Here is a 27946-nt window from a genome sequence, read left to right on the forward strand (position 1 = left end):
GCTCAAACCATCGGTTTTACTCCTTCCCATTCTGACACTTCACTCTTCACCTTTCATCACAACAACAACACTGCTTACCTTCTTTTATATGTTGATGATATTATCCTCACTGCTTCCTCACAACAATTTTTAGATCATATTATCTCTCTTCTTCGCCACGAATTCTCTATGACAGATTTAGGTCTTCTTCACCACTTCTTAGGTATTGCTGTTATCTGTGACTCCTCTGGTCTTTTCTTGTCTCAACATCAGTACACTCTGGATCTTCTTTCTCGTGCTGGTATGCTTGATTGTCAAACTTCCCGTACCCCTGTTGATACAGATTCCAAACTCTCTGCCGACGGTGATCCTTTCTCCGATCCTTCTCTTTATCGTAGTCTTACCGGTGCACTTCAGTATCTCACTCTCACTCGTCCTGAAATTTCTTTTACTGTCCAACAAGCTTGTTTATACATGCATGATCCTCGTATTCCACACTACAATCATTTCAAACATATTCTTTGGTATCTCAAAGGCACACTAGACTTAGGTCTTCATATCAACAAATCCTCCCACCTCCTTGACAGCTTACTCTGATGCAGACTGGGCTGGTTGTCTAGATACTCGTAGGTCCACATCCGGATTTTGTGTTTTTCTTGGTAACAATTTGGTTTCTTGGTCTTCAAAAAGGCAGGTTACGGTCTTCCGCTCGTCTGCTGAAACTGAGTACCGCGTTGTGGCTCATGCGGTTGCTGATACGGTTTGCTTGCGCCAGTTGCTGTCGGAGCTGCACCGTCCTATTGAGCAAGCTACCATTGTTTACTGTGATAATATTTCAGCTGTCTACATGTCAGGGAATCCGGTTCAACACCGTCGCACCAAGCATATTGAGATCGACATTCATTTTGTTCGAGAGAAGGTGGCTCTCGGTCAAGTTCGCGTTCTCCACGTGCCTACTTCTGCTCAGTTTGCTGATATCTTTACTAAAGGCCTCGCGACTACTCTATTTCAAGACATTCGTTTCAGTCTCAACGTCGTCAAGCCTACCGTTGACACTGCAGGGGGTGTTAGAATACAACTTGTATTAGGATTATGACTCCTACTCGGTTTGTAATAAGGCTAGGTCAGGTGCGGCTTAGCTCTTATATATACTTCTTGTATCGGCACAATATTGCATCAACAATTATTCAATACAATTCTACATCGAAGCCTGGTTTTATGAAGTTCAACAAGAGGATTTTTGCAGCATGAACAATTTAGATTTTTTTACATACATATATAGCGGTGTAGTATATTGGCCAAATTTTCATGAATATACGTGCTTGCATGTGACAGTTAAAAAAGACAAATAATGAAAAAATGGGCTTGTTTTTTTTTTGTCGATTTTGAGGCCAAGATTTTGCCTTCGTTGTGCAGCGTATAATATAACGTATTATTGAACGAAATTTCACACATACTTAGACCACATGCATGCATATTTATGTAAAGAAAAAAATCTTTTAAAACATCATTTTTGAGGAGTTCCAAAAACGTGCTTCAATGCACCCGTGCTCGGAAAGTCCGCTTTATTCATTCAGTTCAGTTATTCGTGAACATTTTCTCCAACATCACATGCTACTCCTCTTCTTGTCCTCCTCTTCTGAATTCCTCTGAATACTTGTATGATTGTATCTGCTGCCAAGATAATTGATAGGGACTGTAACAGCGTTTTTTCACTTCAGCAAAGGCTAGAGCATCTACAACCGGGTTTAGTAAATCCGGCCCTCTATATGTTTGCGGACGCGTCCGTCCACATCCGCGGGCGCACCCGGACAGGCCCTCATATTTCGCTCCCAACATTCACATATCTCAAATCCGGAGTCTCAAATTCATGCTAATCCATGCATGTCAGTGGTACAAGCCAATGTTGCGCGTAAATAACAAATATTGGTACCGAACATAAACATTAAAATTATTAAGTGCACAACTCAAACATCAGTTCTCTCGGTTTCATTGTGGGTCCACATATGCTCCACAAGACCCTTGAGTAGCTGCGCGTACACCTGATGACCTCGAAGATTCTGATACATCTGCAGAAAATTCATGAGCTGAGTTGCATCTTGATCTTCCGGGATTTCAACGTGTTCTCCAGGTGCTTCAAAATCATTGGTTTGGGCTACACCATCACCCTCATCCTCGACAATCATATTGTGCAAAAGAATACAACATGTCATCAGCTGTCACAAATTTTTTGATTCCCATATCATTGCAGCGCCACGCACAATTCCCCAACGAGCTTGAAGCACACAAAATGCCTTCTCCACGTCCTTCCTAGATGCTTCCTGCATTGTTGCAAAGTGATTTTGTTTATTACCATGCTTTCAAGGGGGTAGCTTGGTGAAACCCTAGCTGTCGCCACAATGATGCCCTAGGCGACCCGGAGTTGAGCCACCGTTCCCTCATCACTAATCTCTCCTTCCATCGCCTCACTCGAGCTAACAAAGGGACGCCCTAGTGACGCATACCTGGCCTTGGCACACGTGGTCTGGGAGGTATTCAATGGGTGTCTCCTTTCGAACTTCTTCCTCGATGATGCTCCTAGGGTTTCCATGGCGACTAGTTCTTCTGCACCGAGAGCTGGCGAGGCCGATCTCGAGGAGTTGATGCTGCAGTTGAGGATTGAGGACATTGACCTTGATGATGTGGTCCTGTCCGACGCCACCCAGATGACACGCAAGAGGGAGGAAGAGGCCCAGTTGCCGCCAGCGGTGGCGAGGAGAGGGACGGAGAGATGGAGGATGTAGGCACCGGCATGATGGAGGCGCCCATGTCGCTCGTGGGAGTGACACGAGGTGAAGCTTTTTTTTCCTTTTTCTGGTAAATGGATTTACCCATTCAGCGGCGCAAGTGGCACCTTCTTTTTTCTTGTTTATAAACAATACTACCCTAGCTAGCAACCCAACCAGAAAACTGACTCCAAGATGCACCGTAAATTTCTCATTATGAAAATAAACTCAACCTTTCCAGACCTTGTCCTGTACCGGATGCTGCAATGCATGCATGTTCGGCAGTCCGGGTGCACATGAAGAGAGTGGAAATCTGGGAAAGTACTTTGATTAGTATATTGTTTGAGGTTTTTATACATAGGTGTTCGAGGAAACATGTGGCTTATTTAAACGCAGATCAACATACCAGAACACCGAAGGATAGTCCGTGCATCATAGAAAATGCATTTTTCACCCCAAATGTTGTCATCTGAGCCTGGTTTTATGAAGTTCAACAAAAGGATTTTTACAGCATGAAAATTTTGATTTTTTTTTAGATGCATGTATAGCAGTGTAGTATACCGGGCCAAATTTTCATCAATATATGTGCTTGCATGTGACTGATAAAAAAGACAAATAATGAAAAAATATGATTGTTTTCTTTTTTGTTGATTTTGAGGCCAAAATTATTGCCTTCTTTGTGCAGCGTATTATTGAACGAAGTTTCACACAGACTTAGACCACATGCATGCGTATTTATGTAAATAAAAAATAAAAAATAGAATGTTTTAAACATAATTTGTGAGGAGTTTAGAAAAATGTGCTTCAATGCACCCCTGCTCCGGAAGTCTGTTTTATTCATTCAATTCAGTTATTCGTGAACACTTTCCCCAGCCTCACATGTCCTCTTCTTCTCCTCCTCTTCTGAATTCCTCTGAATACTTGTATCTGTTGCCAAGATGATTGATAAAGACTGTAACAGTATTTCTTCCTCTTCAACAAAGGTTAGATTTTATTGACTCAAAGTAAAACATCAAATGAATACAAACACCATAAGCACATACCCCATTTCTGCATAGTTTTTTTAGGGAACCATCTCTGCATAGTTAGAACGCTCATAGGCAGCGTCAACACACAAATACAAAGGGCCTGTTTGGTTGGCTCATAGGCAGCATCAACGCACAAATACAAAGGGCCTGTTTGGTTGGCGCCCTGAGTTACGTGCCTGATAAAATGTGGCGCCTGAAGATGGCCTGGCTAGGCTGACATTCAACAGTACAATTAATGCATAAAGAACTCCAAACCATCAAATCTTTGCAAAAGAAATAATTTTTTAATATCTGCCTTGCTTCAGGCACACCCAAGCAGGAGAAATTGGAGGCCTGACTCAGGCTAAGCATATTGCCGGAGGCTACCTCCTGGCTAATCGCTTCTGCAGCTTTCACAGGTTAGGCTAATGTTTCAGGACACCAACCAAACAAGGTTCACGCCGGTCTCAGGTAAGCATCAGGTCAGGCGATTTTGCATCAGGGTGGCAACCAAACAGCACTAAATAGACACGTCGGTAATTAGCAAAGTCATACAAAACTAAAATTATGCCTGACTAGAAAAAAAAAAGAGAAACCTAGGCAATTGAAATAATGATCAACAAACTACATCAACAATCATATCCGCACCAACCAACTCTTGACACCATAAAGACAATGATGTTTTTCAACAACAACGCCTTTAGAAAGGGAATGATGCTTGAGCGGTGCCGTCACCGCATCCAAACACCAAATGTCAGATTCTAGATTTTTATCATGAAGAACAAGTCCAAGTATATCCATGCAATGCCTTGAACAAGGTTACGATGCAAAAAACATTGTTATTGTCAGGTATAACCAACTCCGATAGACCTAGAGTTTCCACCTTGAAGCTCGAGACCGGTTACTTGAGAAGCATCATCAAATCGAAGGCAATCGGGTGTTGTCGCCACCCCTTTTCCGTGACCCCAAGCAACCACATGTGTTGGGTTAGAAATCCTGCTACTGCTGTTGCACAACCATATTCTGCGTCAAGCAGCTGCTATAGATTGCAACCCATTGCCTAAAGCAGACCAACAAGATGAGAACAACCAAAACTCACAAAGAAGCTTTCTGGCTAAATCACGCATTGTCACCAGTATGAGCCACACGTAGCAACCACCGAATCCAGAGGAAGTAATCCTCACAAAGACTTTTCGATGGCCACCGCACACAGCAATGAGTGCACTGACACAGGACTGAGTGTCTACCACACAGACCGCACCGACGGTGGAGCACACCCGCTGACTACCACGTGACGGGGAGAGAGCCCACACCATGGTCACCGGAAGCGATTGAAGCCGTGCCCGCCGGCAAATGTAGAGAGCTGAACATTATCGGCAGCATCAACATGTCTCATGTACCCGCCCAGGACCCAAGCAGCCGCCAACAGACCATGCATGGTTTTTATTTGCATGGATCGATGGATGGATAAATGGACGTGGGCAACGAGTTGGCTGCCGGGAAGCCGCGGAACAAGTTCCTCCCGTACGGCCCGTGCCAGTGGACAAGCGCACACCACGCGTAGTCGCCGACTCGCCGGCGTACTGCTCCAGCCCGGCGTCCCACACCAGCGATGCTCGGCGGACTAGGAGCAGGTAGAGAGGCGCGGCACCTTCGTGTCGGAGAGGAGGAAGGGCACGTCGACGAGCCAAGGGTGATCATAGCCGGCTACACGGGTTTTCTGCCTTGAGGCCGAGGTACTCGGCGGTGACCGGCCTCAGGATGCGCGGCTCGTCAGAGTCGAGCGCGGCGGCGAGCCTTGGCCACACCACCATGCTGACGACCCACGAGCCGTCGCCTCCGGGGCGCGGGACGATCTTCACGAAGCCGGCGCACAGCCTCCCGGTCCCGGCGAGCATCATCGGCATCGCCAGGGCGGCGTGCCCGAAGCCGAAGTCCGTCTGAAGGCGGAACGACGCGAATGACGTCACGGCCAACGCCGGGCTGCCCAGCCCGACGGTCGCCGTCTCCACGAACCTGCCGCCCTTGTGCTCCTCCACCCAGTCCATCAGCTCCTGGAAATGCTCCTCGGTGGCCCTCGCCGCGATCGCCTCCCGCACCATCGACGCCACCTCCGGGAGCGGCCGCCGCCGGATCTCCTCCACGGCTGCTTCCGCGAGCGCGAACGTCCCGACGTTGCCGACGTAGTTGCGCATCGCGGCCTCGTTTCCCGGCACGCTCAGCCTCCGCCGCCCGTCCACCCACCAGCCCATGCGGCAGGTCTCGTCGGAGCCGGACGCGGCCACGACGGCGGCCAAGGCTTTCCACAGGTACGCCGACATCGCCTCGAGGCGGGTCGCGCGTAGCTCGCCGACACCCTCCCCGCTCGCCCGCGCGCGCAGCATAGCGATATCACGCTCCTCGACGTAGTACAGGCGCGTGACGCAGTAGCTCTCGGCCGTGAGCGAGTTAACCAGATGCTTGCCTTCGAACGGCGTGAACGCCTCGCTGAGCGAGGGGCTGTACGACGGCGCAGCGCGGGGGCGCGGCAGCACGGAGCGGTCGAAGCTGGGGGCCCCGCCGCCGCGGGTGGTGTCGATCCTCCCGGACCGCGCGAGCTCGGACCACATGCTGGCGAGCATGCACAGCCCGTACCCGTCCATGACCACGTGGTTGGAGCACCACGCGACGGTGAACCCGCCGCAGGCGAAGGACACGAGCTGCACCGAGAGCACGACGTCGGCGCCGTACTGGACGAGCGCGCCGATCCTCGCCAGCGACGCGCCTAGCGCGCCATAGTCCAGGCTCGCCAGTTCCACGCCGGCCTCACCGACGACAAGCTCCGCGCCCTGGTTGTCGCAGTGCACCTCCGGAACCCCGGAGCGCGGGCTGTACACGAGGCGGCCGGCGAGGGGGAAGAAGTGCTCGAGCAGGGACGGTAGACTGGCCTTGAAGATGGCCACGACATCGCCGAAGCAGCCGGTGGAGGGCTTGCGGTAGGCGCAGAGGAGCAAGGACGGTATGGGCCGAGGGAGCAGGTCGAGGTTGGAAACGGCGAGGATGCGCGGCGTGACGGTGCCGGCCGCCTTGACGAGGCTCCGACTGACGACCCTAACACGCGAGTAGTCTGCCATTTGCGTCCGTTGCTATACTAGACTACTATCACGATATCTCACCTATCCAGGCGCCAGTGGTAAAATGCTGAGATTGAGCTTTGGCTAAAAAGCCAGTCTCTCTTTTGTTCTGAAGATTGAAAGTGGGCGGAGTCCTTTGTGTTATCAGCTAGTACGTGTAGGATTTTCGGCTAGTACGTGCTAGCACATGCGACTCCGACTGATTTGATGCCATCAGCTTTCGTTCGCTGATGGCAATTCCTGGTGGCAGACAGATAAGGGTTTACGGGCCCGTAAACCACTGGCATCTTCAGAAGTGTTATGAGGGCGATCTGGAGCATGGGTTCGGCTTCGGAGGTATATGAGGAGTCAGATTCAGCTCCGGCGTGCTGACGACCGGACCTGTCATAACGTTGATCTGTGATACCGGCGCCTTTGCGGACACAGTCTGCTGGCACGTACTGGTTGATGTGACTTTATTGGAACACCACTTCAAGCCCCGGGGTGAGAAGATAACCCTTGTTCTATTCTAAGCTTGATTGGTCGAGCATGGAACCGACGAGTTTGTGCCGTGTCCTTAGAGGACTCCAGCAGGAGCGCTAGATTAGCCGCGCGTCGGAAAAAACAACTATTTGGCGCGCGTGACCGAAACCGGCGATCCAGCATACTATAAAAAACACAATTTAGGTGTAAATTGTGTGTAAATTTGGTCATTATTTATTTAGTTTTTAGTTTGTTATTTTATTTATCTTAAAGGATAATATCAATTCCACTTTTTTTTATAACTTCTTCTCCTTTATTCATTCATAAGTAAACTAGCATCGTCTACAAGTAAAGGGATAACCTTATTAGGAGCGTTATCCATTCAAACACTTGGAGAAGAAAACCTAGCTAACCTTTGCTAGTTCATGAGCTACTCGATTACGTTCCCTATTACAATGATCATAAATGACATGAGAAAAACCTAATGACATGAAATAACAGTCCTCTATAATGGATGAAGCGACTGAAGAAGAGTAGCCTTGCCTCAACACATTCACCACCTCCACGCTATCCAAATTCACTTCAATCTTACTACATCCGACGGTATTAGCAAGATTCAAACCAAACCTCACTGCAATTGCTTCTGTTGTGAACGAGTCAAAGCAAAGGTCCATCTTTTCATTAATAGCCGCTATAAATTTCCCCCTATGGTCCCGGATAACTGCTCCAAATGTTGTTGCGAGTGTGTCACTATCAAATCCCGCATCAACATTTAATTTCACGTAACCATACTTTGGTTTCAACCAAGCATCTGAACGGACGTGAGCCTTTGGGCTGTAAGAGATGGTATAATTTGCTACTAAGCCTCTCACTGACATATTGATTTGATATGCACTTTGAGTTTCTTCGTCATGTGTCAATTTTCGCCTTTCATACCACAAATACCAAGCCGTCGTTGCCATCGTTTCTCTGAACTTTGGCAAGCCCAACACTTGGATTTGTTGTTCTGGAAGGCACAGAATGTGCCAACACAAGCTCACCTGGCTTGTCAACTTTCAGTGCCTGTTTGATAACAAGCTCAAGACCGAGCATCTTCCACACTTCCATTGCCAATTTGCATTCGAACAACATATGTCTTATGTCATCAGGCCCCTGGTTACAGGCTGGGCAAGTCGGATTTATTTTCAAGTGCTTATTAGCCAGGATAGATCGACAGGGAATAGCACTCTGGAGCGCGCGCCACATAAATATTTTTATCTTTGCTGGGCAGACTAAGTTCCATACCGAGTCCCATGTATAAGATGGGTTTGAAGCTCCAGCCGTTGATTCCAACTTGTGCCCAAATTGAAATTCCCATTCTGTATGGTATGCAGATCGCACCGTGAAAGTCCCTGACTTTGTCATGTTCCATGCCAGGAAATATGTCATCTCATGTAATGGTAGTGGAATGGCCAAAATCCTTTGAACATCCACTTGCCAGAACGTTTGGTTAACCAGTTGCTCATCCCAACTCCCTGTCACCGGATCAATGAGGTCAGAAACTCTAGAAAGAAGATTGTTGCCCCTTGGTGAAATCACCTTTCTTGTTGGGCTACGAGGTATCCAGGGATCATCTCATATGCTAATTTTCTCACCATCACCAACTCTCCAAATATACCCACGTCTGAGCGTATCAACTCTGGCCGTAATTGTAACGCCCTCGATGCGGCTATATCTCCCACGTGTCAAAGCACGACTTAGAGGCATAACCGCATTGAAAGCAATGTCGCAAGTGAGGTAATCTTCACACAACCCATGTAATACTTAAGGGAAAGAGTAACATAGTTGGCTTACAATCGCCACTTCACACAATACATGAATAAAACATTACGTCATCCAAATACAATCAAGGTCCGACTACGAAACCAAAATAAAAGAAGAACCCCAAATGCAACAAAGGTCCCCGATCGACCCCAACTGGGCTCCACTACTGATCAACTAGAACGAAAACAACACAAAGGACAGATCTTCATCGAGCTCCTCCTTGAGCTTGGTTGCGTCGCCTGCTCTGTTCAACGACACCTGCAAGCTGGTTTTGGAAGAATCTGTGAGCCACGGGGACTTAGCAATATCGCACCCTCGCGATCAAGACTATTTAAGCTTATGGGTAAGGTAAAGGTATGAGGTGGTGCTGCAGCAAGCGACTAGCACATATGGTGGCTAACATACGCAAATGAGAGCGAGAAGAGAAGGCAAAGCACGTTCGAGAAAGTATGATCAAGAAGTGATCCTAAAACAACCTACGTCAAGCATAACTCCAACAACCGTGTTCACTTCCCGGACTCCGCCGGAAAGAGACCATCACGGTTACGCACACGGTTGATTCATTTTAATTAAGTTAAGGTTCAAGTTATCTACAACCGGACATTACAAATTCCCATCTGCCCATAACCGCAGGCACGACTTTCGAAAGTTCAAATCCCTGCAGGGGTGTCCCAACTTATCCCATCACAAGCTCTCACGGCCAACGAAGGAATAGACCTCCTCCCGAGACATTTCGATCAGACTCGGTATCCCGGTACAACAAGACATTTCGACAGGGTAAAACTAAACCAGCAACACCGCCCGAATGTGCCGACAAATCCCGATAGGAGCTGCACATATATCTTTCTCAGGGCACACCGGATTGTCTAAACTTCCGGTAGGCCAGCCCAAAGTTGCCCCTGGTGACCACCGGCGGCTGACAAGTTGGACCAACACTCAGAGGAGCACTGGCCCGGGGGGGGGGGGGTAAAATAATGATGACCCTCAGGAGCGCGACTCCCAAGGGAAAAGAAAAGGCTAGGTAACCAATGTTGGGCATTGCTGGAAGAGCTTTACTTAAGGCGAACTGTCAAGGGGTTCCCATTATAGCCCAACCGCGTAAGGAACGCAAAATCTGGGAACATAACACCGATATGACGGAAACTAGGGCGGCAAGAGTGGAACAAAATACCAGGCATAAGGCCGAGCCTTCCACCCTTTACCAAGTATATAGATGCATTAATTAAATAAGATATATTATGATATCCCGACAAGTAACATGTTCCAACAAGGAACAACATCTCCATGTTCCAACGAGGAACAAACTTCAATCTTCACCTGCAACTAACAACGCTATAAGAGGGGCTGAGCAAAGCGGTAACATAGCCAATCAACGGTTTGCTAGGACAAGTTGGGTTAGAGGCTTGGTTCAACAATATGGGAGGCATGATAAGCAAGTGGTAGGTATCGCAGCATAGGCATAGCAAAAGAGCGAGCATCTAGCAAACCAAAGATAGTAGTGATTTCGAGGGTATGATCATCTTGCCTGAAATCCCGCAAGAAAGAAGAACGAGTCCAAGAAGAAGACAAACGGACGTAGACAAACGGTTCCTCACAAGCACGACGTTACCGGAACCAACCCGAAGAAGCAACACCGGAAAGAAGCAAACAACATAGTAAACAACCACGACATGAACATGGCATGATGCACAATCAAGTATGATGCATGTCCGGTTTAATGAAGCATGGCATGGCAAAAATGCACAAACAATTCTACAAATTAAGTGGAGCACAATATGCAACTCCGTTGCATATTGACGAAAACACCACGTGACTTATTTAGTTCTCTCTCGTTTATGTACCAAACAAGATTAAATGTTGTTAGCATGGCAAGAGGTGAAGCAAAAGAAAACTACCTATCTAGTCAAGGTTAAATGAGGCCGGAAGCAACGAACAACAATTCCGGAAACTCCTCATGAGCATATTATAGATTTGGTACTGTTCTGATCTAAACACAATTTTAGAGTTGTTAAACATGCTAGGTGAGTGCATCATGTTAAACTAGGCATTTTTCTACCCCATTTACATATAAAATTTATTAAATTCTGAGTTACGGTTATTTAGTTATGAATTAAAGCATTTTAACATGACATAGGGGCAAAATTAATCAAACAACATTTTAAACATTTTAAACATGGATGAAAGTTGGATATTATGAATCTAGACAAAATTCTAAGCAAGTTTCATATATAATTTATTTAGATCCGATGCACGGTTGTGGAGTTATTAAATGCATGAAGTTTAGAGGGCTTTCTGTAAAACAGGCGTTCTCTGGAAAATAGCTAAAATCGCAGCGCAGGGAAAAAAATAACACGGGCCGCATCTGGCTGGGCCAACAGGAAAGGAAAAAAATCAAGAGGAGGGGGCGCTCGGGGGCTGCTCACCTTGGGCCTTGGGCCCGTTGGCAAAGCAGGCCGGTCGGAGCAATCCGTGGATCCTGGGCCACATAGGCCCACGTGGAGGACGTCCTCCTCCCGATCCCGCCTGGACCGGGGAGGCAGGCGTTGACGAACGAGGACGGTCGGTGCCGGAGAGCTGGCCGGCGTGCGACGCGCAGGGCGGGTTCCCGGCGAGAGGAAGACGCGGGGAGGCGGCAGACGGCGAGGAACGAGTCGGGCATGGTGGATCCAATCTCCAAAGAGGGAGGCCGACATGGTGGGTGCAGGGAGGCGCCGGATCCAGAGCATCCCGGCGAGATCCGAGGCAGCGGTGAGGGGATCTCCGTCGGGGCGCCCTACAGAGAGATAGATGGGTGAGATGGGAGAGATCCAGTCGGGAAGGGGAAGGAGGCGGGCGGCGTGACCTGGGTTGGTGCTCGCCGGCGGCGGAGTGACGAGGAACGTCCAGGACGGCGCCGGCGGAGTCCAGCGGTGGGGACCGGGGTCGCCGGCGAGAGGTTTGCGGGGTGCTGCGTGGATCGCGCCGTGGGCTCGCGGCTGGCCTCGGGCCCAGATCGGCCCGTGGCGGGTCTGCCATGGGCTTCGCCGGGCTCTGCGAGAGGTGGAGGGAGGCAAACACTGAGGTGGCGAGCGGCGGTTGGTTGCATCCAGCGCAGATGGCGGCGGGGGCGAATGGCGGTGCGCCAAGTGGCGGTGGCGGGTTAGACCGGCGCTGAGATTGAGGAGGGGGGTAGGTGGCTGCCGGCTGAGAGGTGGGAGGAGGGTTAGGGTAGGTTTAGGGGCTAGGGACGCCCAAAATGGCAAGGGGGGTTGCTTAAATAGGAAGGGGCTAAGGTTTTGGTGGGTTTGGGGGGCTTTTGGAGCGTTTCAGAGCCTCCGATCGCGATCTGACGGCCCGGAACGGAGGGGGCTTTAGGTGGGCTGCAGGTGGGTTGTGAAAAGAGGTTGGACTGAGATGAGAGGAGAGGAGTGCAGCCCGGCAACTGTTTCCGGAGACCAAAAACGTCCGACGTTAGACCGACTATAATGTCGCTATAGTTATCCGTTGGGGCGTCAAACGAACTCCGATTGCGATGAAACTTGGCAGGCGGTCTACCTACACTATAACAAGACCACACGTCAACTTTCATCCCAATCCGAGAACATTTTCCGGCCACTTATAAAATACTATTTCGGACATGCCGCGGGCGCGTGCAAGTGTGTCTGGGCTCAGAACGGACAACGGACGGAACTCGGAGAACCCAGACGAATGCAGGTTTTGAAAACATGATGATGCAATGCACATGATGACAAGATGAAATGCAACACGCAAGCAAATGACATGGCAACAACAGCGAATAACTGGACGACACCTGGCACATCGGTCACGGGGCGTTATAACACTCCACCACTACGAGAGGATCTCGTCCCAAGATCTAGAATGGCACCGGAGGGACAACGGAAGAGGAAGATAAGCAGTAAAAAACTAAGTTGCTTCTTTGACAAACGAGTGAAACCATGAACCTTGAGAGGTTGAAAAATTGAAAGAAAAAAATACAATGGAGATGAACGAAATGAAATCACTCTGTTGGACCAGGAACCAGAAATACGGTGAAAAAGGCGAGCTTAAGTGACAAGATAGACATTGAAGCCACTCCGGTCAAAAAAAATAGAGAAGGAATAAGAATGATATAATTAGGGCAGCACTCCGACTGAAAATGGAAGGAAAAGAACATGAACTTGACAAGATGAGAGGATACTTGATGAGATCAAACATACTCCCTCCGGAACTATTGAAAGAATGGTACAAGGGGTAAGAAAGATTTCAGACGGGGCCCTGGTTGAAAAGAGAGGGGGAAAAACTTGATGAGATGAGAGAACTTGAATGAAAACACGACATTCCGGTTGAATGGATAAGCAAAAGGAAAGAACATTATCTTTGACAAAATGGAATGATGGGTCGAAGAGTGAAACATCACAATGCCTTCGGAAGAAATAATAGAAGATAGATCATTGGAATAAAAGAATGTAGAAGAAAAGGCCAACTTCTGCTACAAAAGAGCCTGAAAAGGCATCTATAGGAGAAGGGTTGAACGGAGTTGTTGGAAACCAACAACGAAAAGAATAAGCTTGATATGGTCTTATGGAATACATCTCAAATTATGAGGTGACAACCTGCCACTCACAGGAAGCAGAATTGGATTGATATGAACAAGGAGACGAGAAACTTATATCACCGGGAGGATAAAGAAGAACTTGGGTCCTTTATAAGCACCATGGATAGCAACAAACCTTAGGGAAGGCTTTAGGTGAAGTATAACCCAAGATAATTCCAACGAATAGGTTGATGGATTTAAAATACCTCATTCATAACAACATGTGAGTTATGAAACATGAACTCAAATTATTAAGAATGACATAATACCATCCCCAATGATACGGAAGAAAGATTGAACTCCGGATTGCAAGATGAAGAAAACTTGAGCTCCTCTGAAAAGAAAGTTGATGAACGTTTCGAGAAGGAATATAAATCCTTGATGAACCATCATGTAGAACCTTCAAGAAGAACTCCGGTAACAAAAGGATCATCAAACAAAAAAGAAAGAGAAGTTGAAAACACAAGGTGAATCCTTGCAATGATTAGATGAATCTTCGTGATGAAGTAAATTGAAAGAGCTTGGAACTCCGGAAAAGAAAGATGAGCTATTGAAACCAAGAATAAGTATGATGAGGCACTCCGGAAAAACAGGAATTGAACAAACTCGATGAAACAAGAATAAGAATTACATTATGCGTATCCTTCACCAATTAAATTGATGACAATCAATGGATTTGACACACTACTTATTCTCGTAGCAAGGATTAAGAGAGATATAGCGCCAACTTGGGAAGGTCTTCTATGAACCACCGGTAGGATTGACAACAAATAAATTGATAAGGAAGAGAAATCTGGAAGAACCACCGTAAGAATTGAAAATGAACGAAGTAGGGGTGAATCACCGGTAAGAATTAGCAAATGAACGAATGTGCTTGAGACAAACTAGATGCATGAGAACGAAGAGAGCAAGAACTAATTAGAGGATATTTGATTGATGCACCGGCAAGATAGGAGAATGATAACTGACAGCTGAGCATGAATAAACCTGAATAGATGGGCTCCGGATAACAAACTGAGAAGACTCTTGAATTACTCCGGGTAGGTGAAAAGAATTGTCACGATCAAAACAATTATGAAAGGATGGTCTCAAATTAGAACCATGAATCTCTGAGAGAACGGATAAGATATAGAGGTAAAACTCTTCTTCAGTCTTCAATATCTGTGAATGGCGATGAGAAACACCACCAAATTGTTGAGATACTCCGGAATGAAAAATGTAAAGGTTGAACCAACGATGAAAGAATTCGACAGATCTTGGAGAAAAGCATTTGACTGATGATAAATCATTCTTACGTCAAACTTCAAAAGGAAATTTGAGGATAGCTCCAGGAAAATAAGAAGAGTCAGGTAAGATCCTGGGAAAAGACCTGTGGGTTAGGGCCCACTCAAAGAAACACCGTTGAAATGATTAAAGGAGAGATTGCACCGGTTGAATTAAAAGACTTGAATGAGATAACAGACTCGAGATATCTTGAACACTCCGGAACAATTGAATAGCGAGAAGTGGATGATTAAGAGGTGCACCGGCATAAATAGGCATTGGGCAAAAAGAAAAGGAGTAAGCTCAATACCAAAGCTTGAATTAAATCTACCGGAGAAGAAAAAGAATGAATAATGGTGAACTAGAAACTTCGTTAAAATCTTCATGAGCATCACCGGGTAAGAACATTGATGGAGAAGAATGGAGAGACTTCACATCAATAAGATGGATACTCGATAAAGAAATCCGAGTCCTATGAGAAACAAGGGTGGGAGGGTGGGAAAACAAAGACAACTTGGGATGGGTGAAACGAACACCGTTGAGAAAGCTGAGATTGGATCTTGCGGATGTTGAAAAGATCGGATCCACTTGAAGAGAAACACGCCGGTGAAAAAGGATTGACAAGACAATCTCGATCAAGAAGGATTAGTATTCTCATAGGAACATGAGAACACCGCTGAGAAAAGGTATGGAATCAACATTTGACATTGAAGCAACTCGAATACCACAACTGAAAACAACACAAAGGATTGGCTTGCAGAATAAGCCGGAACAAACATATGATAGAGATTTCGTCCGAAGTTTTCATGGTGGGGCCTACACGGGCTCGATCGTACAGCACCATCATGTACAAGGCAGTGCACATGACATACGAAGCGTCCCCGAGTCGGCATAGCCAAGGACTCTTTAAGACACAACGACACCACTATAAAACCAACCATGAATAGGCGGACCACTAGACGTCGAACCCCAATTTCATATCATACATCTGTCGGAAAGATATCCTAAGAGCTACTTGAATTCCCACCTATGAAACTCCCGAACCTTTCCGGTTATGCAATCAGGTGTTGGGGATACAGGGGAAGCATAATATCTCACCCAAACTAACAAATCCTACATCCAGCTGTATCCATCCTTCAACACATAACCAAGAAACCTTCGGAAAACATCTACCTCAACATTCGAAAAGCATACGTTATACGAGTTATGGCGATACTCCCGAACTCCCGCCCCAGTACTGGGTGGCGTCGAGGTTATCTCACCAACGAACTGCATAAAAGAGATTTTCGATGTCGGCGTACTAAGCTCAGGTATTCCAGAACTGCAACGATAAAATTATGACGACAACACCTCAGAGCTCAACTCCCCGAGACACTTCCTCAAAACCCCTGACAGGAGGCACCAAGACAATGTTCTCGTCACAAAACCATCGGAACGATTCCAAGATACCCGCGTGATCCTAAATTTTTTTTTGTGAAATTTGAGAAGAGAAGAGTCAAAACTCTATGTCAGGATGCCTTACCAGAGCGATGAGGAGACTGGGAAGTAAAAACAATTCCTAAAATCTCCGATATATAATTCCTAAATGACTCAAAACATTTTTTTCTAGACTCAACTCGTCCGCTAATTCGATCAAGCAATGGGGCTCCTAAGGTCGGGGAAGGCTCTGATACCAACTTGTAACGCCCTCGATGCGGCTATATCTCCCACGTGTTGAAGCACGACTTACAGGCATAACCGCATTGAAAGTAATGTCGCAAGTGAGGTAATCTTCACACAACCCATGTAATACATAAGGGAAAGAGTAACATAGTTGGCTTACAATTGCCACTTCACACAATACATGAATAAAACATTACATCATCCAAATACAATCAAGGTCCGACTACGGAACCAAAATAAAAGAAGAACCCCAAATGCGACAAAGGTCCCCGATCGACCCCAACTGGGCTCCACTACTGATCAACTAGAACGAAAACAACACAAAGGACAGATCTTCATCGAGCTCCTCCTTGAGCTTGGTTGCGTCACCTGCTCTGTTCAACGACACCTGCAAGCTGGTTTTGGAAGAATCTGTGAGCCACGGGGACTCAGCAATCTCGCACCCTCGCGATCAAGACTATTTAAGCTTATGGGTAAGGTAAAGGTATGAGGTGGAGCTGCAGCAAGCGACTAGCACATATGGTGGCTAACATACGCAAATGAGAGCGAGAAGAGAAGGCAAAGCACGTTCGAGAAAGTATGATCAAGAAGTGGTCCTAAAACAACCTACATCAAGCATAACTCCAACAACCGTGTTCACTTCCCGGACTCCGCCGGAAAGAGACCATCACGGTTATGCACGCGGTTGATTCATTTTAATTAAGTTAAGGTTCAAGTTATCTACAACCGGACATTAACAAATTCCCATCTGCCCATAACCGCGGGCACGACTTTTGAAAGTTCAAATCCCTGCAGGGGTGTCCCAACTTAGCCCATCACAAGCTCTCACGGCCAACGAAGGAATAGACCTCCTCCCGAGACATTCCGATCAGACTCGGTATCCCGATACAACAAGACATTTTGACAGGGTAAAACTAAACCAGCAACACCGCCCGAATGTGCCGACAAATCCCGATAGGAGCTGCACATATCTCTTTCTCAGGGCACACCGGATTGTCTAAACTTCCGGTAGGCCAGCCCAAAGTTGCCCCTGGTGACCACCGGCGGCTGACAAGTTGGACCAACACTCAGAGGAGCACTGGCCCGGGGGGGGGGGGGGGTAAAATAATGATGACCCTCAGGAGCGCGACTCCCAAGGGAAAAGAAAAGGCTAGGTGGCAAATGGTAAAACCAATGTTGGGCATTGCTGGAAGAGCTTTACTTAAGGCGAACTGTCAAGGGGTTCCCATTATAGCCCAACCGCGTAAGGAACGCCAAAATCCGGGAACATAACACCGATATGACGGAAACTAGGGCGGCAAGAGTGGAACAAAACACCAGGCATAAGGCCGAGCCTTCCACCCTTTACCAAGTATATAGATGCATTAATTGAATAAGATATATTGTGATATCCCGACAAGTAAACATGTTCCAACAAGGAACAACATCTCCATGTTCCAACGAGGAACAAACTTCAATCTTCACCTGCAACTAACAACGCTATAAGAGGGGCTGAGCAAAGTGGTAACATAGCCAATCAACGGTTTGCTAGGACAAGTTGGGTTAGAGGCTTGGTTCAACAATATGGGAGGCATGATAAGCAAGTGGTAGGTATCGCAGCATAGGCATAGCAAAAGAGAGAGCATCTAGCAAAGCAATTATAGTAGTGATTTCGAGGGTATGATCATCTTGCCTGAAATCCCGCAAGGAAGAAGAACGAGTTCAAGAAGAAGACAAACGGATGTAGACGAACGGTTCCTCACAAGCACGACGTTACCGGAACCAACCCGAAGAAGCAACACCGGAAAGAAGCAAACAACATAGTAAACAACCACGACATGAACATGGCATGATGCACAATCAAGTATGATGCATGTCCGGTTTAATGAAGCATGGCATGGCAAAAATGCACAAACAATTCTACAAATTAAGTGGAGCACAATATGCAACTTCGTTGCATATTGACGAAAACACCACGTGACTTATTTAGTTCTCTCTCGTTTATGTACCCAACAAGATTAAATGTTGTTAGCATGGCAAGAGGTGAAGCAAAAGAAAACTACCTATCTAGTCAAGGTTAAATGAGGCCGGAAGCAACGAACAACAATTCCGGAAACTCCTCATGAGCATATTATAGATTTGGTACTGTTCTGATCTAAACACAATTTTAGAGTTGTTAAACATGCTAGGTGAGTGCATCATGTTAAACTAGGCATTTTTCTACCCCATTTACATATAACATTTATTAAATTCTGAGTTACGGTTATTTAGTTATGAATTAAAGCATTTTAACATGACATAGGGGCAAAATTAATCAAACAACATTTTAAACATTTTAAACATGGATGAAAGTTGGATATTATGAATCTAGACAAAATTCTAAGCAAGTTTCATATATAATTTATTTAGATCCGATGCACGGTTGTGGAGTTATTAAATGCATGAAGTTTAGAGGGCTTTCTGTAAAACAGGCGTTCTCTGGAAAATAGCTAAAATCGCAGCGCAGGGAAAAAAATAACACGGGCCGCATCTGGCTGGGCCAACAGGAAAGGAAAAAAATCAAGAGGAGGGGGCGCTCGGGGGCTGCTCACCTTGGGCCTTGGGCCCGTTGGCAAAGCAGGCCGGTCGGAGCAATCCGTGGATCCTGGGCCACATAGGCCCACGTGGAGGACGTCCTCCTCCCGATCCCGCCTGGACCGGGGAGGCAGGCGTTGACGAACGAGGACGGTCGGTGCCGGAGAGCTGGCCGGCGTGCGACGCGCAGGGCGGGTTCCCGGCGAGAGGAAGACGCGGTGAGGCGGCAGACGGCGAGGAACGAGTCGGGCATGGTGGATCCAATCTCCAAAGAGGGAGGCCGACATGGTGGGTGCAGGGAGGCGCCGGATCCAGAGCATCCCGGCGAGATCCGAGGCAGCGGTGAGGGGATCTCCGTCGGGGCGCCCTACAGAGAGATAGATGGGTGAGATGGGAGAGATCCAGTCGGGAAGGGGAAGGAGGCGGGCGGCGTGACCTGGGTTGGTGCTCGCCGGCGGCGGAGTGACGAGGAACGTCCGGGACGGCGCCGGCGGAGTCCAGCGGTGGGGACCGGGGTCGCCGGCGAGAGGTTTGCGGGGTGCTGCGTGGATCGCGCGTGCGGGCTCGCGGCGGGTGGCCTCGGGCCCAGATCGGCCCGTGGCGGGTCTGCCATTGGCTTCGCCGGGCTCTGCGGGAGGTGGAGGGAGGCAAACGCTGAGGTGGCGAGCGGCGGTTGGTTGCATCCAGCGCAGATGGCGGCGGGGGCGAATGGCGGTGCGCCAAGTGGCGGCGGCGGGTTAGACCGGCGCTGAGATTGAGGAGGGGGGTAGGTGGCTGCTGGCTGAGAGGTGGGAGGAGGGTTAGGGTAGGTTTAGGGGCTAGGGACGCCCAAAATGGCAAGGGGGGTTGCTTAAATAGGAAGGGGCTAAGGTTTTGGTGGGTTTGGGGGGCTTTTGGAGCGTTTCAGAGCCTCCGATCGCGATCTGACGGCCCGGAACGGAGGGGGCTTTAGGTGGGCTGCAGGTGGGTTGTGAAAAGAGGTTGGACTGAGATGAGAGGAGAGGAGTGCAGCCCGGCAACTGTTTCCGGAGACCAAAAACGTCCGACGTTAGACCGACTATAATGTCGCTATAGTTATCCGTTGGGGCGTCAAACGAACTCCGATTGCGATGAAACTTGGCAGGCGGTCTATCTACACTATAACAAGACCACACGTCAACTTTCATCCCAATCCGAGAACATTTTCCGGCCACTTATAAAATACTATTTTGGACATGCCGCGGGCGCGTGCAAGTGTGTCTAGGCTCAGAACGGACAACGGACGGAACTCGGAGAACCCAGACGAATGCAGGTTTTGAAAACATGATGATGCAATGCACATGATGACAAGATGAAATGCAACACGCAAGCAAATGACATGGCAACAACAGCGAATAACTGGACGACACCTGGCACATCGGTCACGGGGCGTTACAGTAATACTCCGCCATGTATATGAAGCCTTCTTTTTTAAAGTTGCATTCATGAGATCTCCATCAGGAAAATATTTCGCCTTAAGGATCAACGCACACAAAGAGTCCGGGTTGTCAATAAGGCGCCATGCTTGTTTTGCCAGAAGTGCGAGATTAAAGTAGTGAATATCTCTGAAGCCCATACCCCCTCTTTCTTGGGAATACACATTTTCCACCATGCAAACTAGTGCATCCTCTTATGAGTTGCGTCATCACCCCACCAAAAATGAGATATCGCATCTGTGATTCCTTTACAAATTTTCTTAGGAATTTGAAAGACCGACATCGCATAAGTTGGTATTGCTTGAGCAACAGACTTAATAAGAACTTCTTTCCCTCCTGAAGAGAGACACTTCTCCTTCCACCCCGTAAGCTTCATAATTAACCGATCTATTAGATATTGAAAACTGTCACTTTTATCAAGTCCAAGAGTAGCAGGCAGTTCTAGATACTTGTCATTTAAGGCCTCGGTCATGATATTCAGACAAGAGCAAATCTAAGCCTTCATATTTACCTCGGTGCTGGGGCTAAAAAAGATACTTGATTTGTCAACACTAACAAGTTGCCCGGACGCGACACAATATAAATCCAAAATTGATCTCAAGCACATTGAATTCTGACTATTAGCTTTCATCAAAATTAATGAATCATCAGCAAAGAGTAGATTTGTTACCGCAGGTGCATCTCTACAGACCTTGACCCCCATTAAGTCTCCACTATGTTCCGCATGAGAAAGTAGGGCTGTCAAACCCTCCGTACATAGGAGAAACAGATACGGGGAGAGTGGGTCACCTTGTCGAAGACCTCTGGAGGGTTTGAAATATTCCGTCTCCACTGAGTTATATCTCACCTTATATTCAACAGAAGACACACACAACATTATCATCTTAACCCAATCCTCATGGAATCCCAGCTTCAACAATATTGCTTCCAGGAAAACCCACTCAACTCTGTCATAGGCTTTATGCATATCAAGTTTCACCGCACACCAACCATCTTTGCCCACCTTTTTTTGTTTTATTGCATGTAAACTCTCGTAAGCTATTAGCACATTATCTGTAATGAGTCGACCAGGAACAAAGGCACTCTGGGTAAGGCTAATGATCTCTGGGAGTAACACCCTGAGTCTCGCAGCTATCATCTTAGAAATTACCTTGTATACCACATTGCATATCAATTCCACTTATTCATACTTCCTTAGAAACTTAATTATTTTGATTTTGTCTTAGTTTTTATTTCATCATCTTTCTTCTTGAGCGTAATATCATTGTCACTAATTCATTTTTCATAGAAAACTTTATTATTTCGGTTGATTTAGTTTTTACTTTATTTTCTTTATTCTTTAATGGTAATACCAATGCCACTACTTCTTTTATTCTTAGCAAACTTTAAGTTGTTGTGAAAAGTCCATTGTAATATGCTTATTCTTGCTTATTATAAAAAGCACTTTTTTTATGTAAACTGTTGCAAAAAAATCATTATTTGTTTTATTATTTTTCTTTTTTTCTCAAAGGCTAATACCAATGCCAAGAATTCATTATTTCTTAAAGAACTTCATTATTTTTATTTTGCTTTATTTTTTTCTTCTTAAAGGGTAATCGCAAAACCAGTAATTCATTATTTCTTTGAAAAGTTTATTAGTTTGTTTTTCTTATTTTTTTAATTTCATTTTCTTTATTTTTAGTGGTAATACAAATGTCACTTATTCTTGCATTTTAAAAGCTTTTTTTGTTTAAATTGTGCACAGTTTTTTTTTATTTTTCTTCTTCTTAAAGGATTACCAATACCACTAAACCATTCGTTCTTAGAAAAATTCTTTATTTTGTTTTTCTACGTTCTTTCTTCTTAAAGTGTAATACCAAAGCCACTAATTCATTACTTAGAAAACGTCATTTTAGATATACGTATTTTTATGTATAAGTAGAAACACAAGTGCTCATATGTGTGTAAATTATACTATGGTGCTAAAATTGCATTGTTCTATGCCTATTATTTGCGTATTAGAAAATGTGCATTTTCAATGCATAGTTAAGTGCAAGTTTAAGTTTTACTTTTTCTTTTCTTTTTAAGGGTAATACCAATGGCACTAGTTCATTCTTTTTATTTTTAGTTTTTATTTCATTTTCTTTCTTCTCTAAGGGCAATATCAATGTCATTAATTCATTCTTTCTAAGAAAAAAATTGCAAAAATTCCAGTATTATATAATTACTAGCAAGATGCCCGTACATTGCACGGAACATCAAGGTGCACCTTTTTTTTTATAAAACACCTGTTGTGATTGACCCATGCGGGAGTAATCTCATGTGTAAAAACTAATGATATCTTGAGAAAGAGGAGAGATAAGGTGAGGAGGAATGGGGCGTGGTGGTGATTGATGGTCGGACTGAGCGGAGGCATGGGGATGGACGACGCCGGCAGTGGCCACCATGCCAGATTGTTCCAGAAGCTTCCTTTTTTAATTGCTCAACAATGAGGTTGTGGAAGATAAGGATGAACGAGGGAAGGCCTTATCTGCAAATATGGAGAGATGTGCGGGTATCTTTTTGCAAAATTGCCATAGTTTGCTTTCTATCCGTCAGATATAGATCGGACGGTCTATATTGCAAGATGGCAGACACACCATCATCACCAACTCGGTTTTTTTTATAAAAATAGAGATTCTGGCATATATAAAAAGCACAATTTATGTGTAAAATGTGTGCTAATATTGTTTCAATTTATTTTTCATTGTCTTTTTTATGGGTAATACCAATAGCCCTAACTCATTCTTCTTTAAAAACTTCATTTTTTTTACTTTTATTTATTTTTTTCTAATATATGTACATCTACTACCCCTACAAAAGCACTAGAGGGGGCAAACACAAGTAATATGCACCATCACATTTTCAGATTGAACGCCCCGGATTATTTCCATGTTTGGCACCAAGCTACCAATCCATGTTTTAGCGTTAAGCATGTCCTGAAGCACTCACCCACGACTCTCGCCTCCCAATACTGACACTAATTGTCCCCCCTCGCTGCGGCTCCCCCATCTCCCACAACCGCAACTTCCCAGCGTCACCTCGCCATCGCACGCACCAGTCAACTCGCACGTACCACCACTCCTGTCCGGCTGGAGATCGCCGTCGTACGCGCTGTCATTTGCCCGACCAGCCGCCGCACGCACCTCTTCACCTCTTCGGGACAACAGCCTGTCGGGCCGGAGTTCCTCGCGTCAACGCCGATAGTTGTACTGCCTGCGCCTCCAAGATGCCCGACCAGATGTCCTCGCCGCCTGCCAACCTCATCTCGACGAATCAGTTCGCCGCCGACGAGAGGCGTGTGGCAGCTGAGCCACCGCAGCCGGGGACGTGGATGCACATTCTGTTGATCAGGGACGCCATGTCCGATTATGCCAACCCCATGATCTGTTTTGTATTTCACCCCATATGGACTTTGAGTAATAAAGATTGGTTTAACCCCTAAAAAAGTAGGTTGTAGCAGTGACAACTATGTGCAGTCTGACAATTGGTGCCTTTTTTATGTTGTTATTGGATTAGAGGGTTGTAGGCTGCTTCAGCCCAGTTAGTGTTTTTGGGCTTCTAATCGTTTTTGTGTGCAAATGTATGAGTTGGGTTGTGTGAGGAAATCGACTGAATAAAAATAAAATCAGTCAGTCAATTTTTGTAGTATATGATTTTTTTTGTTCTCACTTGTCGTATTGAATGGTAGATGGAAAAATGACTGACCCAAAATATTTTCCAGTCACTTAACCATTATCTGGTCCTATGTAGTACTCCATCCATTTCTTTTTTGTCGCATATAGATCTATTTTAAGTCAAACTACATATGGGTTGACCAAAATTATATTAAAAATTATTCAACATCTACAATACTCCTACTAAAGTATATACTCCATATGAAAATTAATTTCATGATCCATCTAATGATATTGATTTCTTATTGTCAATGACGATATTTGTTACTGAAATATTGCTCAAACTTTATAAAGCTTGACTTCAGACAAATTTTATATGCAGACTAACAAGAAACAAAGGGAGTAATATGAATAAAGAATAACTACAACCAAAGAATCCCGGCGCAGTCAACACAACACACACATAATTAAAACACCTGTTACGAAAAAAGAAACAACAGATGACAACACATTGCACGAATGTACAGTAGAACACATCTACCCAAGAACAAATTACACTGCTGATTTTCTTTTGTACGTAATCATTGGGTTTTTTGAGATAGTCCTAGCGAGAGGGCATGGTCTCTGACCGTCAGATCAACGCATAATATCGATCGGACGACGACGGTTAGAGAACGGTCCCGGCGCATGCAATGAGCGGAAACGTTTCAGGGATCCCTCTCGTCGTTTCTCCAGCTGCCCTTCATCTTGGGCCCCGTGGGGCCTTCCCCGACCAGCAGCTTGTTCACTAGCTGAGCCAGCCGCTCCTTGATGGCGCGCGGCAGGATCCTCGCCGCACGGTTGATCTCGCGGCCTATGTCGTACTCCTCCCTCGGCCCCCACCCCCTCTCGAACCCGAGCCACGCCGGCTCGGCCACCTTCCCGGCAGCTCCGAGGTACTCCGCCGACACCAGCTCGCACCGCCCGCCGCCGGTGTCCAACCTGCTCCCCTTGGCGCAGTCGTTCCTTATCCCGACCCCGAGCTTCGAGTCCCCCTGCAGCACCATCCCCTCCCTGGGGTAGAAGGCATGGCCGTGGCGCGACGCGTACGCCACCGGCCGGCCGTCGAGGTACTCCAGCTGCGACGCGTCCGCCCAGGCGCCCGTGCTGTGCTGGGAGAAGTACATCCGGAGGAGCTCGCCGGAGAAGTTGCTCACGCGCAGCGTCAGGTGCTCCCAGTCGCCGACGTGCTCGCCGATCATGCCGAGCGGGATGGTGAGGGGCCCGACCTTGGCCCGCGCGGGGCCGTTGAACGGGTAGAAGAAGAACAAGGCGAGGTCCGTCGCCGTCCCTCCCAGCATCGGCTTCGCCTGCACGTACGCCTTGGCGCCGGCGAGGTCGCCCTTCTTGACCCGCTCCTTCTGGCCGGCGTCCGCCGGCAGGTCCAGCCAGTAGGCGTCGTCGTTGCCGCCGCCCTGCGGGAGGTTGGACCCGTCGGCGGCCACGGGCGTCGGCGTCGGGTTGCCCTTCTGGTACAGCAGCGCGCCGTTCTCGAAGAACCACGTGACCGACGAAGGGAGATACGGGTCGCTGGGGTGGAGGTACACGTGCGGCGAGTAGGCCGCGAGGACGGCGTTCAGCTGAGGCAGGTCGGGCATGCACGACGTGTAAGCCGCGCTGTTGTTCTTGAGACACGCCAAGGCCGAGGCGCTCGCCGGCGCGGCGTTGCTTCGTGCAAGGAACGTGCCGGTGTGCACGCCGCGGGCGTCGATGCCGCGAACCGCGGGTCTCAGGCCGGTGGCGCTGAAGCCGTCCTTGTCGCTGCCCCACACCGACTCCTCGGCCTCGCACGCGTCGGTGAAGTCGGCGCGGACGCACATGACCTCTCCGGGCTGCGGCTTATCCTTGGTGGCCGTGACCGCCACGCCGACGGCCTTGTAGCCATCGGGCGGCGTCGGGAGCCAGAAGAAGCCCGCGCCATCGTCCTGGCCGCTGGACCAGACAAGGGCGTAGTCCAGCGGCGGGGCAAGGAGCGCCCCGGTGCCGGACGCGTCCCGGGCGACGAGGACGTGGCCGAAGAGCGGCCGGTTGTTGGGCTGCGCGTAGTGTCCGAGCGCGTGGAATCCGGCCGGGACAGGCGCGGGCTTGAAGAAGGTGGCGCCGAGGCCGTCTTGGCCGCCCTGCGTGGTGGACCAGACCTTGGCGAAGGTGGTGACTTGGCGCACCTCCATGCCTCCCAGGTCGATGCTGCCCTTTGCGAATCCTCCATCTGAGGCTGGAACAGCAATGCATGCCAGCGGTCAACCAAAATGTTTCAGAGTGCACAAAACCATGCTAATGAAAGTTCGGACTAGTTAGTTAAACACAATAGTAAGTGCAAGAACTCAACATGTGGCGGGATTTTGAGGCCGATTTATACGACTACATTTTTTTTGCGGGAATATACGACTAGCTAATTGTAAGAAGTACTCTTATATGGCATCTAAACAAATTGTGGAATACTGAATTCATGGACTACATTTTTTTTGCCGGAGTACTGAATTATGCTCTTATATGACATCTAAACAAATTGTGGATATGATCGGCATATTTGTGTCCGGCACACAAATTTGTAAGTCGTAATAATTAACCAATAACAGAAAACAGAAATTACACACTAATGTTATTCTGAATGAAGACAAGGCATAACGTCCAAAACATGTTGATGTGATCGATGGGTCAGGAATATGCTCCTGGCTTGCGTGTACTCCCTCCATTTCACAATGTAGTGCTTCCTCTATCCCCGTGCTTCAACTTTGACTATAAATTTAACTACCAAAATCGATTGCGGCGGGAGCAAAAATTATATCAGTGAATTCGTATTCGAAAGAAGTTTTCAATTATATAATTTTTTCTTCCGCCACAGTTGGTCTCGTTGGTTAAATTTATGGTCAAAGTTGGACTAGGAAGCGTGGGCGCACTATATTTTGGAATGAAGGGAGTATTATCCATATTCTCGCCAACTTGATCACGTACTCTATGTCGTAATGAGTTTACATTAATACTATAGAGCAATTTTGTTCACTTCGTAGTTTCAGCCAAAGCTAGCATCCTCGACATGCCTAAATTAGTCCGCTTCTTAACTACTATTTCATGAGAAGAAGAGCAAAAAGACATGGCATGAACATGCAAACGTACCGGACGAGGGCCACGACAGCTTCACCGCAGGAAGATCAAAATCCCTCTCCACGGGCAGCGCCGCCGTGCTCATGGGCACACAGCCGAACCACGACCTGCCCCTCTGCATTGCCGGCCACCGACGAGGACAGCAACGACGAGGACGACGACGGCGGCGGGAGGATCGAGAAACCTAGGCCGAGCGAGGCTGGCTTGCTTGCTCGAGGCGTGCACGGGTCGTCTGATCTCGATCCCTAGCTCGATCGAGTCAGTCGCACGCAGCTGCACAGGAAGCGAACGCCAATGGCGTGCCTTTAAATGGGTGGCTCTTGGCAGGGAGTCTGCCTACCTGTCCCTTTCGGCGCCGGCTTGGCAAAGACCGCTGGCTTATTGGCTACGTACCTGTGCTACCCCTGTCTAAGAAACTATGCATAGACACAGTGGCTGTCCGTGGCCTGTGGTTACTTGCAAGTAAGCAGGGTGCTTTTATTGCCGATGACTTCACTTCTCGTAGCCCGGCCTGGCTTTCGCTCTGGCCTTGC

The 27946-nt window shown here is 47.4% G+C and overlaps 2 protein-coding genes across 2 annotated transcripts; both read right to left on the reverse strand.

The window, feature by feature from the left end:
• Positions 1-4427: 4427 nt before the first annotated feature.
• Positions 4428-7385, reverse strand: LOC125536511 (coniferyl alcohol acyltransferase). Its single transcript, XM_048699737.2, has one exon. It carries the CDS (start codon positions 6862-6864, stop codon positions 5449-5451), a length of 1416 nt encoding a protein of 471 aa, XP_048555694.1. The 5' UTR covers positions 6865-7385; the 3' UTR covers positions 4428-5448.
• A 17348-nt stretch (positions 7386-24733) lies between these two features.
• On the reverse strand, positions 24734-27854 carry LOC125536510 (hypothetical protein At1g04090). The gene is made up of 2 exons (XM_048699736.2): positions 27426-27854; positions 24734-26523 (listed from the first exon to the last, which is right to left on the reverse strand). The coding sequence occupies exons 1-2, from the start codon at positions 27532-27534 to the stop codon at positions 24977-24979; spliced, it is 1656 nt and encodes a 551-aa protein (XP_048555693.1). The 5' UTR covers positions 27535-27854; the 3' UTR covers positions 24734-24976.
• Positions 27855-27946: the final 92 nt, after the last annotated feature.

The sequence above is a fragment of the Triticum urartu genome, chromosome 2A (assembly GCF_056163025.1).
Source record: "Triticum urartu cultivar PI428250 chromosome 2A, HENAU_Tu73, whole genome shotgun sequence".
Classification (NCBI taxonomy): domain Eukaryota; kingdom Viridiplantae; phylum Streptophyta; class Magnoliopsida; order Poales; family Poaceae; genus Triticum; species Triticum urartu.

Bases quoted from the DNA above. Each gene is read 5' to 3' on its own strand.
- LOC125536510 (XM_048699736.2), bottom strand. From the start codon at position 27,534: ATGCAGAGGGGCAGGTCGTGGTTCGGCTGTGTGCCCATGAGCACGGCG. The intron at 26,524-27,425 runs GTACGTTTGCAT...TTGCTGTTCCAG, and splicing joins GCTGTCGTGGCCCTCGTCCG to CCTCAGATGGAGGATTCGCA.
- LOC125536511 (XM_048699737.2), bottom strand. From the start codon at position 6,864: ATGGCAGACTACTCGCGTGTTAGGGTCGTCAGTCGGAGCCTCGTCAAG.